The sequence below is a fragment of the Paramisgurnus dabryanus genome, chromosome 21, assembly GCF_030506205.2.
Source record: "Paramisgurnus dabryanus chromosome 21, PD_genome_1.1, whole genome shotgun sequence".
NCBI classification, from domain to species: Eukaryota; Metazoa; Chordata; class Actinopteri; order Cypriniformes; family Cobitidae; genus Paramisgurnus; species Paramisgurnus dabryanus.
The window spans coordinates 12,671,404-12,686,180 of NC_133357.1; the positions used below are offsets into that span (position 1 = coordinate 12,671,404).

The 14,777-nt window shown below is 36.9% G+C and overlaps 1 protein-coding gene across 1 annotated transcript; it reads left to right on the plus strand.

Annotated features, from left to right (window-relative positions):
- The first annotated feature begins 558 nt into the window (after window positions 1–558).
- Window positions 559–14,241, plus strand: pfkma (phosphofructokinase, muscle a). Its single transcript, XM_065285644.1, has 22 exons — window positions 559–739; window positions 5,480–5,553; window positions 6,380–6,457; window positions 6,538–6,727; window positions 7,297–7,462; window positions 7,543–7,587; window positions 8,322–8,430; window positions 8,540–8,635; window positions 8,724–8,816; window positions 8,887–9,012; window positions 9,238–9,302; window positions 9,566–9,629; window positions 10,396–10,542; window positions 10,639–10,709; window positions 11,103–11,190; window positions 11,325–11,477; window positions 11,948–12,112; window positions 12,434–12,495; window positions 12,613–12,724; window positions 13,312–13,411; window positions 13,657–13,762; window positions 13,888–14,241. The coding sequence occupies exons 1-22, from the start codon at window positions 649–651 to the stop codon at window positions 14,036–14,038; spliced, it is 2,352 nt and encodes a 783-aa protein (XP_065141716.1). The 5' UTR covers window positions 559–648; the 3' UTR covers window positions 14,039–14,241.
- The last annotated feature ends 536 nt before the right edge of the window (window positions 14,242–14,777 follow it).

Genomic DNA, 14,777 nt, shown 5'->3' on the forward strand with positions numbered 1-14,777 from the left:
ATTCAAGAAATCATTTTTCGTCTCGCTCTCGCGATACTTTGACGTCATCCGGCTGTCGATTCTTGCGACGCCGCATGAAGTCGAACAAGCCTAATATCAATGGAGACGGATGGATTGTTTTCCTCCCGGTGGGCGTGGTTTTCAGGTTATGACGCGTTGCGCTCTGTCTTCATTCTAATGAGCTAATCACTAGAATCCAATAATATCCACCTGCAGAGCTATATGTCACATCCAGGCCTGTTCACTCTGTTTGTTACATTTATATGCGTGCACAGGGCAACAAATGTAAACCATTACTGCTTAAAAAGTTATATTCTCCAATCTAGCAGAAACAGTTTATCTAATCATATAGGAAACCAGTAACAGTTGATTTCCATAAACGATAGACCTAACTAAACAAGATGACAATGATCTGATTTCTTAAGCAGGCAACCTTTGCAGTCAAATGTAAGTTTATATTTAGACGAGTCAGGGGGTGTGTGACACTGACTGCACTGACTGTGTTTAAGAAATCTAATCCAGGGGGGTGGGTACAAAGTGAAATACTATTAAACCCTTGCCAAAGCTCCTTGGTCCGTGACTCAGGGAATATAGAGTGATTTTCATTTCCATCACTCTTTGCTGCTTGCTTCTCCAGAATATCTGACCATGTCGAATGTAAACACGGCAGGGATGGATCCGACCAAGATGGGGGTCGGCCGGGCAATTGCAGTACTGACTTCAGGTGGAGATGCCCAAGGTAAGAATTTGCTCTTCTGATGTACTTTTACATTGTACTTTGTAGTAACCCTGGCACACACAAGTGTTATGCGATAGTATGCTGGTATCTGTGAGGTCTCTAAATAAAGCACAGAGGTGTGAAACCCAACATGGGGAGAGAATTTACAGTATCTTGAGCATTGGTCTCCAACATGGTGCCCGTGGGCACCAGGTTGCCCACACAGAGTTTGTGAGTTCCCCGCCAAAGCACATTCTGTTAATAGCCTCAATTTTAAAATTGATTAATTACAGATTTTTTAATTAGTTTGGCTTCTTTTATGTATGTTAACATTTTAAACAATGATAAAATATCAACAAGTAAAATATATGAGTAAAAGAAAAGTTTTGAGTAGACTATATCAAAAAAGTAGCCCTCCAAAATTGATTTATACATTGTGGTAGCCCTTGCTCACAAAAGGGTTGGAGACCCCGATCTTCTAGCAACACACCACTTCTTGCATTAATTACATTGTTTTACATTTGGTGTTAATGCACCATAAAGTAACATGAATTACTGTTTTAGAATTATAGCATTAACAAAGATTAATAAATGCTAAAAAAAAACCGTATAATAGCGTTTTGTTAGTTCTTTTTAACTAATGCATTTACTAATGCAACCAAAGTGTTTATTCCAATTATTTACAATTTGTCTATTAAAAATCGACAATATTTTTATGAAAATCCGATTTGAATCTTCATGCAAGCAGTCTTTAATGTGAATTGTTAAAATATGGGTATCCAAAATACTATATTTATTGCACTTTACAATTTTTTTTTTTAATAAGTCAACATAATATCAGATCTTATGGATCAGAAATTATGGACAGTACTGATGGTCCCAAAATATCAGTTCTGTCCTTTGTTTCACTAAGGTCATCATAGTTTTTAGCATTAGCTTGTATCCTGCCCCCGTCTCCTTGTTTCTATAATAGTGACCTTAGTCAAGCTCAAGTGACCTTCTTCTGAATTGACATGAGGTTATACAGAGTAACAGCATTTAATATTACTTCAAACCTGGTGACTGTCTGCTATCTACTAGATATGATTTAGTTGAACATATCTTCTCATGTGATTAACATCTAACTATTGATTTGCTTCAATAACTGACCCTTTCAGTGGATGAATAAAACATAAGATGATGACAATTTGACTTATCAAGCATGCGAACATTTAGAATGAACTCCAAGTTGATATTTATATTTAGATGACTCTGTCTTTTACACAGCTGCCATTGAAACCAGATACAGTTGCTTTCTACACATTCGAAACACTTTGAACTTCAGAGGAGAGTTCATAGCACGTGATAGAAAAACTATACCTCAGATATCCTCATCTACGGTATTTCCACATTCTCACAACTAAGATGCCATATAAGGGTAGACCCAGAGTCGTATAATAACAGAGTTACGAAACGCTTTGATCTCGCCGCCGCGCGGTCACGTGATTCAGGTAACGTTCTACAGTTCCAAACCAAGCAGGGCTGTCAATCTGTTTGCATAGGTTTTCAGCTATTTTAGGTAAATATTAGCTTGTAATGGGAATTGATCACTATACTTACTGTGTTTATAACGTTTTTTTTTACTAGGGAGTGATGGAAATACAGTAAATCAGTTAATAAAGATAAACAGTTAATTGTGACCCAAATATAACTGTGGTTATCTATACCAACTACAGCAACACAGTTTATCTTTTATTTTTGTACCAAAATATGGCTATATAAATGGCTATCAATCTGCTAAAAACATAATTCCTACACTTTTACTATATTAAAATCACAAAAAAGATCGCCAACGCGGTTATTTGTAACAGTGAAGCATAACAGAAACACACTAAATTCATATTTTAAATTCACATTAAATGTTAATATAATCATACATGATTTTCGAGGATACATCACTCGTATTACTTACCAAACACAATGAAACACATAGCAGCATTGTGAAGCAGTGTGACTTTCTTATAAGGCATTTAGCTTGTCGCTGTTGCCCCCTAGTGTTACTCGTAATATATAAAAAAGATAAGTATAAAGTAGATGGCCACCAGTAATAAAATATTAAACCATTAAATCTATATTATTCACACATTATACACAACTCATTAAAATATAAAACTTTTACTAGTTATTATTAACGATAATCATTACCTACAGCAGAGTTCATAAAATATCACTGTTGACTATATTAATGAAATGTCCGAAAATGTAAAGAGAAACGGTAATTTCATCGATTTACCAGCAGGTGCCATTGAAATGAATGGGCTTCAGTGCTGCGTTTGGAACTATGCGTCACTACCATAGATATGTATATAAAGGCTAGATGGCTCAAGGCGGAGTCAGCTGTGTCGTCACTTGGCGGCCATCTTAGGTCAGTGCTGCCATAGTGCTGCTCCCTGCTGCTGTGGACGGAAGGTGAGTGACATACGCCAACTAAAATGCTCGTTACTTGCTGAATTCTTGACGGATTTACAAACGGTTTGGTTTTTTACAAACGTTATTAACGTGGCTATAATTATGGATGCTTTAACATGTTTCATGATTGTTTTATTTATTTTTAGTATACGTATTCAGTGTCATAGGTACATCTTTGACGTTTATAACAAACCAATCCGTTTGAAAATCGGTAAAAAATTAAGCAAGTTATGGTTATTTAAAAGTACCTGCATCATTAAAACTCAATGCTACGAGTGAGCGAGCGCCCTGTCCTAAGATGGCCGCCAAAATGCGGACGTTCAACTCAATTGGCCATCAGCGCGGACGAGCCATCTAGCCTTTATATACACATCTATGGTCACTACCGGTCGCTACATGAAACGCTGTTTCTTCCGCATTCCATTCTTACAACGGACGTCTATGTGAGTGTCGTAACTCTATTATTATACGACTCTGGGTAGACCTATACAATATTTACCTTCTCACACCGCAGTGCTCAGTGGCCCTGAATCCGTAAGGTGGCTACAAAATGGGGATGTTTTTTATGTTTTTTTTATACATTCTGCAATCTGCATATTGATAAAATGTTTACCTTTTAAAGCTCTACTGTGTACTTTATTGAGTTAATTCTTAACAAAAACCCATGTTTTCTTTCAAAAGTATGTGCTCATTCATGTGTAATTACTTCCCACCCACTAATGAAAGTATTCTCGTAAGTGTAGAATCTGCTATTTAAAATGCATACCGTCGAAGCGCTCTCTGGCTGAATCCATGTTGTGCCTCCATCTTTGAAATACATTCGCCGACGAGGGACATTCCTGAAATTCAAGCTCCGCCTTTCGCGCTTTCACTCTACACTCATGCTGGCCGATAGCTGAAGCCTCCGGAGGTTGCATGTGTAGGCGGTATACGTCATCAAGACAGTCTTATTTCAGAATATTAACAATTATAAAGCTGACAATTATTTTTAGTTAATTGTAAATTGATGTAATATGCGTATGACTTGCGAATGTAATGCTCAGTTGATTTAAATAAACCAGGCTTGATGACGTATCGTATCCAGCCTGTGACCTGCGTAGCTGAATCCTTCGGATTTTACAACAACCGCACACCGTGATGAACCTGCGATCTAATGCTTTGATTTGAAAGCCTGTTGAAGACATATTCTCGAGGACATTAAAACAAATAGCCAAGGAAGCGAAACGGGGATTTTAAACGACAACGCGACAGGAAAAACATCAAGACCAAAGTCACTATTGGAGTTAGTTTTCCAAGATGGGGCTCATGGGACACTGAAGTTGCACTTTCTATATTCTCCACAGGTAATTCAGCATATTCGTTTACATCTATACAGTCCATGTTGTAAACTTGAAGTTTTATAGTTCCTTGGCTAACTTTAGCATGATTATGCATAACACTTGTTAGTGTAAACATGCATGTGGTTTAATGTGTCCGAACAGACACACGCCGTCTCTCCGCCCATTTATGTAATCTGAGGTACTGAGATAAATGTTTTCATCTTTTCTGACCTCTAGCACAAACACACGGTGACAGCGCTATTTTTAGCCTTTCATTGATAAAAGCGTCTGATCTGCGCGTCTTTCGTTTCATTTTACAAGCATGTGAAAGTTGCGCGATCTTTTTTCACCAATATGAGAGAAAGCTCTTACATATACACGGACATGTAACGTTTACTTAAAACATAAGCATTGTACTCTGACATAATGTCTGACATAATACTCTGATAAAAGCGTCTGATCTGCGCGTCTTTCGTTTCATTTTACAAGCGTGTGAAAGTTGCGTGATCTTTTTTCACCAATATGAGAGAAAGCTCTTACATATACACGGACATGTAACGTTTACTTAAAACATAAGCATTGTACTTTGACATAATATTAATTCGCGTCCATTTAAACCCGTCATGGTTGCTTTTTGTATGTGATTTTAAGCGGACATATCATGACAATCAGACTTTTTTCATGTTAAACATAAATCGGTGTGCTTTGATGGATCACAGGCAAAGGACATTGCAAATTGTTAATTTTTTTCTCATTGCTTTTGCTTTGTAGCTACTGGAAGCCATGTTAACCTTGGCATGACACGGCCGGGCCACCGTACGAGTTAAAACGCGTTCCGAATGGGGGGGGCTAGAAAGTATTATTCAGTTGCTTGTCATATAGACTTTCACCGCTAGATGGGAGTAGATCCTACACAGTGGAGCTTTAAGCACAGTAAGTCACTTTGGATAAAAATGTGTGCCAAATACATAAATGTACAGTGAATGTTTTGCAGGAATGAATGCAGCTGTGAGGGCCACTGTCAGAGTTGGCATGTACACTGGAGCTAAAGTTTACTTCGTACATGAGGTACATAAATTGATAAGAAAAATAAGTAATAATAACATGCGTCTTATTAGGGATGCATAACGATTAATCGCGATTAATCTATAGTAGAATAAAAGTTTTTGTTTACATCATATGTGTGTGTGTGAACGTATAATAACTTTATAGAGTTAACCGTATAGATAAATGCACACACATGCATGTATTTATTTAAGAAATGTTTACATGTGTATATATACATTTGTATATTTATGTATAATTTATATTATACTTAAAGGTGCTCTAAGCGAATTGAAGCGTTTTAGACCATAAAACATTTTTTGTTACATACCGGAAACATCTCCTCACTATCTGCTTGCTGCCTGTCTCCTGATCAAACTGTAAAAAAACGCGATCTCTGTAGACAGCCCAGGCTTCACAAACGGCCATATCAACAAATGGCCAAACCTAGCCAGCACAAAACAAAACAAAGTATTCCAGCCAATAAACGACAAGAAGGATTTGGGGGTGGGGGTTGGGCGCGTTCATGAAAGCACGGAAGGGAGGGGGAGGGGGAGGAGTTAGCTACGCTCTGTCTGTTTGAAAACAGTTCAAACATCAACAGGAAGTGACGTCGCACATTATTCGCTTAGAGCGCCTTTAATGTATAAACATATTTTTTTTCTTAAAATTATACATGCATGTGTGCATATTTATATAGGCATAATTATTATGCACAGTTCACATACATATATGATGTAAACAAAAACTTTTATTCTGCTATAGATTAATCACGATTAATCGTTATGTATCCCTACATCTTATGTTTAATATTTGGTTTAAAATGCTATTGTCATGGCTGTATATACAGGGCTACCAGGGATTGGTTGATGGAGGGGATCATATCCGTCTTGCTACCTGGGAAAGTGTATCCATGATGCTACAGCTGGTAAGTCTGTGTCTTAAGAGGCTAGAATTGATCATATTTTTAATGTAGTGTCCTGACTGTGTTTGTTTTTTTCCCGAAAGGGTGGTACAGTCATTGGCAGTGCCCGATGTATGGATTTTAAGGCCAGGGAGGGGCGTTTGAAAGCTGCCTATAATCTTGTCAAGCTGGGCATCACTAACCTTTGTGTTATTGGTGGAGATGGTAGTTTAACTGGTGCCAACATGTTTCGTACTGAATGGAGCGACTTACTTAAAGATCTAGTTACCAAAGGTAAGATGCAAAAAATGGACCAAAGAGTGATCTGTTCCAAAAATAAAATTTAAATGCATGATCCTTTTCCAATAGCTGAACATAGCGTTAGAAGCACAAAAGGTCATGGGTTTGATACCAGGGATTACAGATGCTAATAAAATGCATACCTTGAATGCATTGCAAGTCGCTCTGCATTAAAGCAGTGGTCTCCAACATGGTGCATGAGGGCACCAGGTTTATTCACAGAGTCTGTGCAGTGAAAACCAAAGCACATTCTATTAATAGTCTCAATTGTAATATTAATGTATTGCATATTTTTTATATTACAAATAACAAGTAAAATAAAATCAACAAGTAAAACAAAAACGTTTTGAGTAAAAAAAATCAAAAAGTAGCCCTCCACATTGCTTTATCCATTGTGGTAGCCCTTGCTCACAAAAAGGTTGGAGACCCCTGCATTAAAGCATCTCCCAAATGCATGGCCTAATGTATACTGATGGACTTTCTGGAATACTTGATTCTGATTGGTCAATTACTGCTGCAATAAATGTTTTGTATACTAAACTGACAATTGTGTTTGCACTCAGGACGTATTACCAAGGAGGAAGCCAAGAATTCATCTCATTTGAACATTGTGGGCATGGTAGGATCCATCGACAATGACTTTTGTGGAACGGATATGACCATCGGTACAGACTCTGCCCTGCATCGTATCATTGAGGTGGTAGACAGCATAACCACAACGGCACAGAGGTGAATATGAGGAATTTGGTCAAATTTGGGAATCTTCGATATTTATATTTTGATTCTGATTATTCTGCTGTCCTTCATAGTCACCAACGTGCTTTCATCCTGGAGGTCATGGGAAGACACTGTGGGTAAGAAACAAATCAATGTGTATGTATGTACCTCATAAAGCTCTGTAAGGTTTAGTGGCGATTCGTCTCAATGCAACATGCCATGGGATCATGCCTAGCCCCCTTTCTTCCCCAGCACCACCTGCTTAGATCTGCTTATTTAAATGGGACATTTCACAAGACTTTTTTAAGATGTAAAATAAATCTTTGGTTTCTCCAGAGTACGTATGTAAAGTTTTAGCTTAAAATACAAGTTTTAGCTTAAAATACCATATGGATAATTTCTTATAGCATGCTAAAATCGCCACTTTGTAGGTGTAAGCAAAAATGAGCTGTTTTTGGGTGTGTCCTTTTAAATGCAAATGAGCTGATCTCTGCACTAAATGACAGTGCCACTGTTGGATAGTGCAGATTAAGGGCTGGTATCATCCCCTTCTGACATCACAAGGGGAGCCAGATTTCAATTACATATTTTTCACATGCTTGCAGAGAATGGTTTACCAAAACTAAGTTACTGGGTTGTTCTTTTAAGCATTTTCTAGGTTGATAGAAGAACTTGGGACCCAATTACAGCACTTAAACATGGAAAAAGTCAGATTTTCATGAAACAATCCATATGGGACTTGACCCACAACCATTAGTTCTGATGGCTGATGCCTTATTCATTAGGCCACTTGGCCCAAACTCATTTAATGATTTTGAATTTACAGTATATTATACAGTATTTTGTGTTTCTCATGGGTTGTGTTTGTTAGTTATTTAGCTCTGATTACTGCTCTTGCCTGCGGTGCTGACTGGGTATTTATCCCCGAGATGCCCCCAGATGATGGGTGGGAGGAGCACTTGTGCAGAAGACTCACAGAGGTACAGGAAAAAACGCATTGATTTACACAAACAATAGTTAATAATTGTTTTAGTATATCAAATTAAGGCACCTTTTATAATGTTTAAACTACCGTGTCTCCCCTAACAGACCAGAAACATGGGTTCTCGTCTGAATGTGATCATTGTGGCTGAAGGTGCAATCAACAAAGAAGGAAAACCTATCACCTGTGATCAACTAAGAGAGGTAACTCAACCCCAGCACTATTATGATCTGACCTACGAAAGCCACTGGGATGTTAACCACGCTTCAATGTTTATCTGTTCTGCAACAGTTGGTGACAAAAAGGTTGGGCTTTGATACTCGTGCCACTATCTTGGGTCACGTGCAGAGAGGCGGCACACCCTCAGCTTTTGACAGAGTACTGGTGAGTTGCTTATTTTATTGTTCCCTTTTTATCTTTCATCAGAGTCTTACGCTCTGTTTCGTTATATTAGGGCAGCAGAATGGGGGTGGAGGCCGTGATGGCTCTGTTGGAAGCGACTCCAGAAACCCCTGCATGTGTGGTCAGCCTCTCCGGTAACCAGGCTGTCAGACTTCCCCTGATGGAGTGCGTGCAAGTGGTGTGTAAACAAACACAGCCAATTAAGTTTTAATTTAACAGTTCACACTTAAAAAAAAGGTGCTGAATAGGGTTCTTCACACCAATGTCATACAAAAACAATTTTGTTCCCAAAAAACATTCAATTTAGTTTTCTTAAAAGAAGGATTTCTTATGTTACCGTTTTCCAACAAAGAATGATAATATATATGTATTTTAAATTCTCAACTTTGTTTTCAAAATTTAGACCAAGGATGTCACTACTGCCATGAATGAACGGCGATTTGACGACGCTGTGAAACTCAGGGGAAGGTATGTTTAGGGATGTATGTTCTGTATGTATACGCTTGCTGTTTATCATGGATTTGTTTAGCACTGTATACTTAAAGTGTTGTTGTCTTATGAACTGACAAAAAGCAGGCAAAAGCACGCACATTAATCTAGGTTGGGTGCTCGACTAAAACAACGCAATAGTTTAAGAATGCAAAGTCTGCAACACCAAAGCTCCAAAAGTATCAAAAGATTTTATTATTAAAAACTATTGCATGTCTCACGAACTGACAATGTCTCTGCAGGAGTTTTGAAAATAACTGGAATACATATAAACTCTTGGCACATGTTCGGGTACCGGACACCAAGGTGAGCAGGATCAAAATGAAAGTTTTACATTTAATCAATACATAATGCTTTAACCCGTTAACTGGCACTGTCCTGTGCGGGATACCGAAGTTTACTTCAATATTTTTCAAGTAAATGTTAATCTTTCACGACAAACTGTATATTGTTGGAAAGGTCTAAGAATGTAGTTTTCATATTCAAAACCTTTCAGCAGTAATAATTATGCAGTGACTGTAATTTATTAATTTGTGACAAGAGTATGGAGCAAACCAGCACAAATCTAATTTTTTTATAATTGTTTGTATAAAATAATACTATATTGCATTATTTGTATTTATTACAATACATTTAAACTGCTATAACAATTTTTTCTTATTTAATATTTTTACCTCCAGACACTTCCATAAAAAAAACTTTAAAGCGTCTTCTTTAAAAAAAGACCAAAATTGGACGTCTAGACCAAAAAATTATTATATCAATTTGAAGGAGTACATTACCTTTTCACCCCCCATTCAAAAAGAGCTGTGCCAGGTAAAGGGTTAAAGGGATATTTCACCAAATGTTTGTAAACCGATCCCCATTGACACCATAGTATTCTTTATTCCTACTATAGAGGTCAATAGAAGTTCTTATTGGTTTGGTTACAAACATTCCTCAAAATATCCTCCTTTGTGTTTATCAGGAAAGTTTATCAAAAACTTTATACAAGGTGAACTATTCTCTTGTCTATACCTTGTTGTTGTTGATTTTCTCTGTTTATACTTGGTTTATCTCTTTCTTTCTTCAGAGTAATATTAATGTGGCTATTTTGAACGTGGGGGCTCCCTGCGCTGGCATGAACGCTGCTGTGCGTGCGGCTGTCAGGATTGGCATCATTCAGGGCCACAATATGCTGGGAGTTCATGATGGTTTTGAGGGCCTGGCAGAGGGAAAGGTAAACGGCCTAAATGGCTTGTGTTAGGGCATGTATGATGTCCAGTTTCAGCACCTGCTTCAGTCTTATTTTCATATATGAATGTATTGTTATTAGATTGAGCCTATAACCTGGAACAGTGTTGGAGATTGGATAGGAAAAGGTGGCTCTGTGTTTGGCACCAAACGGTATGTTACACTTAGCAAATGCTTTTATCCTAAATAAGGAGATTTTGAATGTGAGGATGAACAGTATGAGAAGTGCTGTACAAGGTCACTTTTAGTTTACAAAGTTTTAGTGCTTCTTAAGGACACAACCTATTGTAGGCCTAGCATCCACAAGTATTCACTGGAAGTCAAGTATGCATGTATGGATCAGGTCTGTCATCAGAATTTATGTGAATTTTTTTTATGTGGAAAAAAAGATTAGTACATTTCAGTGCTTTAAGACTTTACTTTAGGGTACTTTTGTTAACTTTTTTTATGAAAAACTCATTTGTACTATGTTGGGTTGCCAATTGGTCTTCATCATTTTTACAATCTCTGCTTTATCTGAAAATGTCTTCTCTTTCTTTTTTGCAGAGTATTACCTGGAAAGTACATGGAGGAGATCAGCTTAAATATTGCCAAGTTCAATATTCACGCTTTGGTCATCATTGGGGGTTTTGAGGCAAGTGTCCAAATATCATGAAGAAAAATTATTGTACTTTTTACATACTATAATGGCTGTTATTTCCACATAAATGATGAAGGCATCCAATACACAGATTGCATTAAAGGCCAACTTTGATTTCTATATATCAGGCGTATTCAGGTGGACTGGAGCTAGTTCAGGGAAGAGAGAAATATGAAGAGTTGTGTATTCCCATGGTGGTCATTCCTGCTACTGTGTCTAACAACGTTCCTGGCTCTGATTTCAGTATTGGAGCCGACACAGCCCTTAACACCATCACAACGGTTAGTGACATAACGGACTTCTGTAGGCTGTGTGCATATGGTTAAAATTAAAGGGGACAAGTGCTGGGTCCCCAGTGTTTCTATCAACCTAGGAAATGTGAAAAAGATCAACCCAGTAACTTAGTTTTTTGTAAACCATTCTCTGTGAAAAATTGTAAATTTGGCTCCCCTTGTGATGTCAGAAAGGGATAATACCACCCCTTAATCTGCACTATCCAACCATGGCATTGCTATTTAGTGCCGAGATCAGCTAATTTGCATTTTAAATGACACACCCAAAAATGCCATATTTTTGCTCACCTACAAAGCGGCAATTTTAACATACTTTAATAAAATGTCTACATGATATTTTGAGCTATAACTTCACATATGTCCTCTGGGGACACCAAAGATTCTTTTGACATCTTAATAAAGTCTTATGTAATGGTCATTTTAAAGGGAACATTTCACAAGACCTCATTTCTGTGTAGACCTGTGACAGGATCAAGCAGTCATCAGCAGGCACTAAGCGGCGTGTGTTTATTATTGAGACTATGGGAGGATACTGCGGGTATCTTGCTACCATGGCTGGCCTCGCTGCAGGAGCAGATGCTGCTTATATATACGAGGAGAAATTCGGCATTCGGGACTTGGAGGTAAATTAGCAAAATACTTTTTGAATGAATCAAATGTCACATGACCAGTTTTGTTGGATTTTCCTACCTGATCTCACAGGAATTTTATACGAGTTTGCTAATTTTTATCAATTCATACAAAGTGAATTATACAAAAATCTGATATTATTAGAATTAAACAAAAAAAAAACACTCCTAACTCTATTTCTAAACCCAACATCACAGCACATTTGAAAGCAAATCCTACAAAAACATACTTTTCGAATCATACGAATTTGCCACCTCATAAAATTGCCATGAGATTGTGTTGGAATTTACCCAAATGTTTTTTTTTGTTTATAGGCAAATGTGGAGCATCTTGTTGAGAAGATGAAAAGCACAGTTAAGAGAGGCCTAATTCTCAGGTTCGTCTTTTAAATATTAAGAGACATTTTGGCCTATTTTTGCCTTTAAAATAAAAATGTTTCATTTGGATGAAACACAAATAGTTAAACTCAGGTCGTTATCACTATATATTGTAGAAATGAGAGCTGCAATTCCAACTACACCACTGACTTCATCTTCAATTTGTACTCGGAGGAAGGAAAAGGAGTTTTCGACTGCCGTAAGAACGTTCTCGGCCATATGCAGCAGGTTACATTTTGCACCATACCCATAAGAGAAATCAAATAATGTTTTTAATATCTTATTAATTTTTCCTAGACTTCTGAAATTAAAAGAAGAGCAATTGGATTTACTTAAATCTAAATCACATTTAAAAGTTTAAAGGAGAACTGCCTTCTCTATTTTTTTTAAAAAATGCAATTGCGCAACACTCCTGATTGACAACTAGGAGGACCAATAGTCTTGATGATCCACTCGGAAAAAGAAAATCCTCTGCAATACCTTTCAGAAGAGATCTTAAAAATGTTATAAACTAAACTCAGATTTGCCAAGTCTGAATTTAAAAGTCAATGTTAGTATTTTAGAATTCGCTTAAACATGTCTCATTCATTTTGCCCAAATTCAGATTATTTTACCTATAAATACCCGTAATGCATTTTAAAAATGGTCTCATTTATTTATATATTTATTTATCTTAAACTATTTTAACAGAAACCTCTTGACTAAGATGGTATTTATATTTAAACACAATTAAGAACTGTATCAATATCATGTGCAGTGAAAGAGCAATAACGTTTTCCTCTAGGTTTTAATATCTAACATTGTTCTGTTTTTAGGGTGGCACCCCCACTCCTTTTGACAGAAACTTTGCCACCAAGATGGGTGCAAAGTCTGTGCTTTGGCTAACAGAGAAACTAAAGGAGTGTTTTAGACATGGTAAGAAACAAATACACTTAAAAATAAAGGTGCTTCAGATTATGAAAATGTATAAAAGAAATGGTAAAAAAACCTTTGACTAAAAGGTTTCTTGAACAACCAAAAATGGTTCTTCTATGGCATCGCTGTGAAGAACCTTTTAAGCACCTTAATTTTTAAGAGTGTAGACCTTTGTAGAATTCCTTTCATCTTTGTTCAGCCGTCCTTTATTATATTAATTGTGAATTATTTGACTTTCTATACAGGACGAATCTTTGCCAACACTCCAGACTCTGCGTGTGTGTTGGGCATGAAGAAGCGAGGCCTGATGTTCCAGCCTCTGGCTGATCTAAAGGAACAGACAGATTTTGAGTAAGAGCCATCAAATGCATTTTTCAAACTAAATTTTGCTGATGCATGATTCATTGCTGTATCACAAAGACATCCATAATGGTATTTCCTTCTTTTAAAAAAATCATCCTTTTCTCTTTTACAAGACACCGTATACCAAAGACCCAGTGGTGGTTGAAGCTGAGGCCCATTATGAAGATCCTGGCCAAGTATAAGATTAACCTGGACACATCTGAGCATGCTCTGATGGAACATGTCATCAAGAAAGCTGCTGTAAACATGTCCCTCTCAAAGTAAACATTATTAGGAATAATGGTGGACGGTTGTGTTTCCTACACAGAGCATGTCATTTTACAAACTTGGGAAATTACTAATGTCTTTGAATGTGTTAAATCCATTTAGTCTTATTTTATTTATTCACCTGTGTTATTTCCTTTGCATTTTGTTCTATATTGTGTTATTTACGCAATAAAGACTGTGAATGAGTATAAACAACTGCACCAATGCATATGTACTGTTTTCCCTGAAGTGACAAATTTATTGGAAACAGAGTCATTGTATAAATAAATTACTGGCATAAACTTTTCATGAATCTACATTTAAAGAGCAAGGTTCACCACCAGATGTCAGTCATGAATGATTCATCCTCTACATGTTATAAATAAATCCATTCTTAAATCCATTTTAGTCCATTTGCTGTAACACAACACCCCCAGACATTGTCTTGTCTGAATGCACAGCTTAACTGAGAATCACCTGAACATTGCCATATTTCTGATAGGGACCCTTTGATTGATCACTTGCTATTTTTAGGCTTTCTTTTACTTCTAATTTAAAAGACAGTTGATCTATTGGCATTTTAATGCATGCTTTGTCTTTTTTATTATTAATTTTAAGTCATTTGAAAATTAGTTACCCTTAGAAGGTAAACAGTTTTTAGTTAACATTGAACTTTGAAAAGTAGTTTAAAAAATAGGGAAAACTTTGCAACAAGCACACTTACTTTAGCCTAACAAACAGGAAGGAATATATTTAC

Excerpts from the sequence above, each read along its gene's own strand:
- pfkma (XM_065285644.1), top strand. The coding sequence starts at position 649 with ATGTCGAATGTAAACACGGCAGGGATGGATCCGACCAAGATGGGGGTC. Across the intron at positions 6,728-7,296 it reads TAAAGATCTAGTTACCAAAG|GACGTATTACCAAGGAGGAA; the intron begins GTAAGATGCAAA and ends GTTTGCACTCAG. Across the intron at positions 12,725-13,311 it reads TTCTCGGCCATATGCAGCAG|GGTGGCACCCCCACTCCTTT; the intron begins GTTACATTTTGC and ends TTCTGTTTTTAG.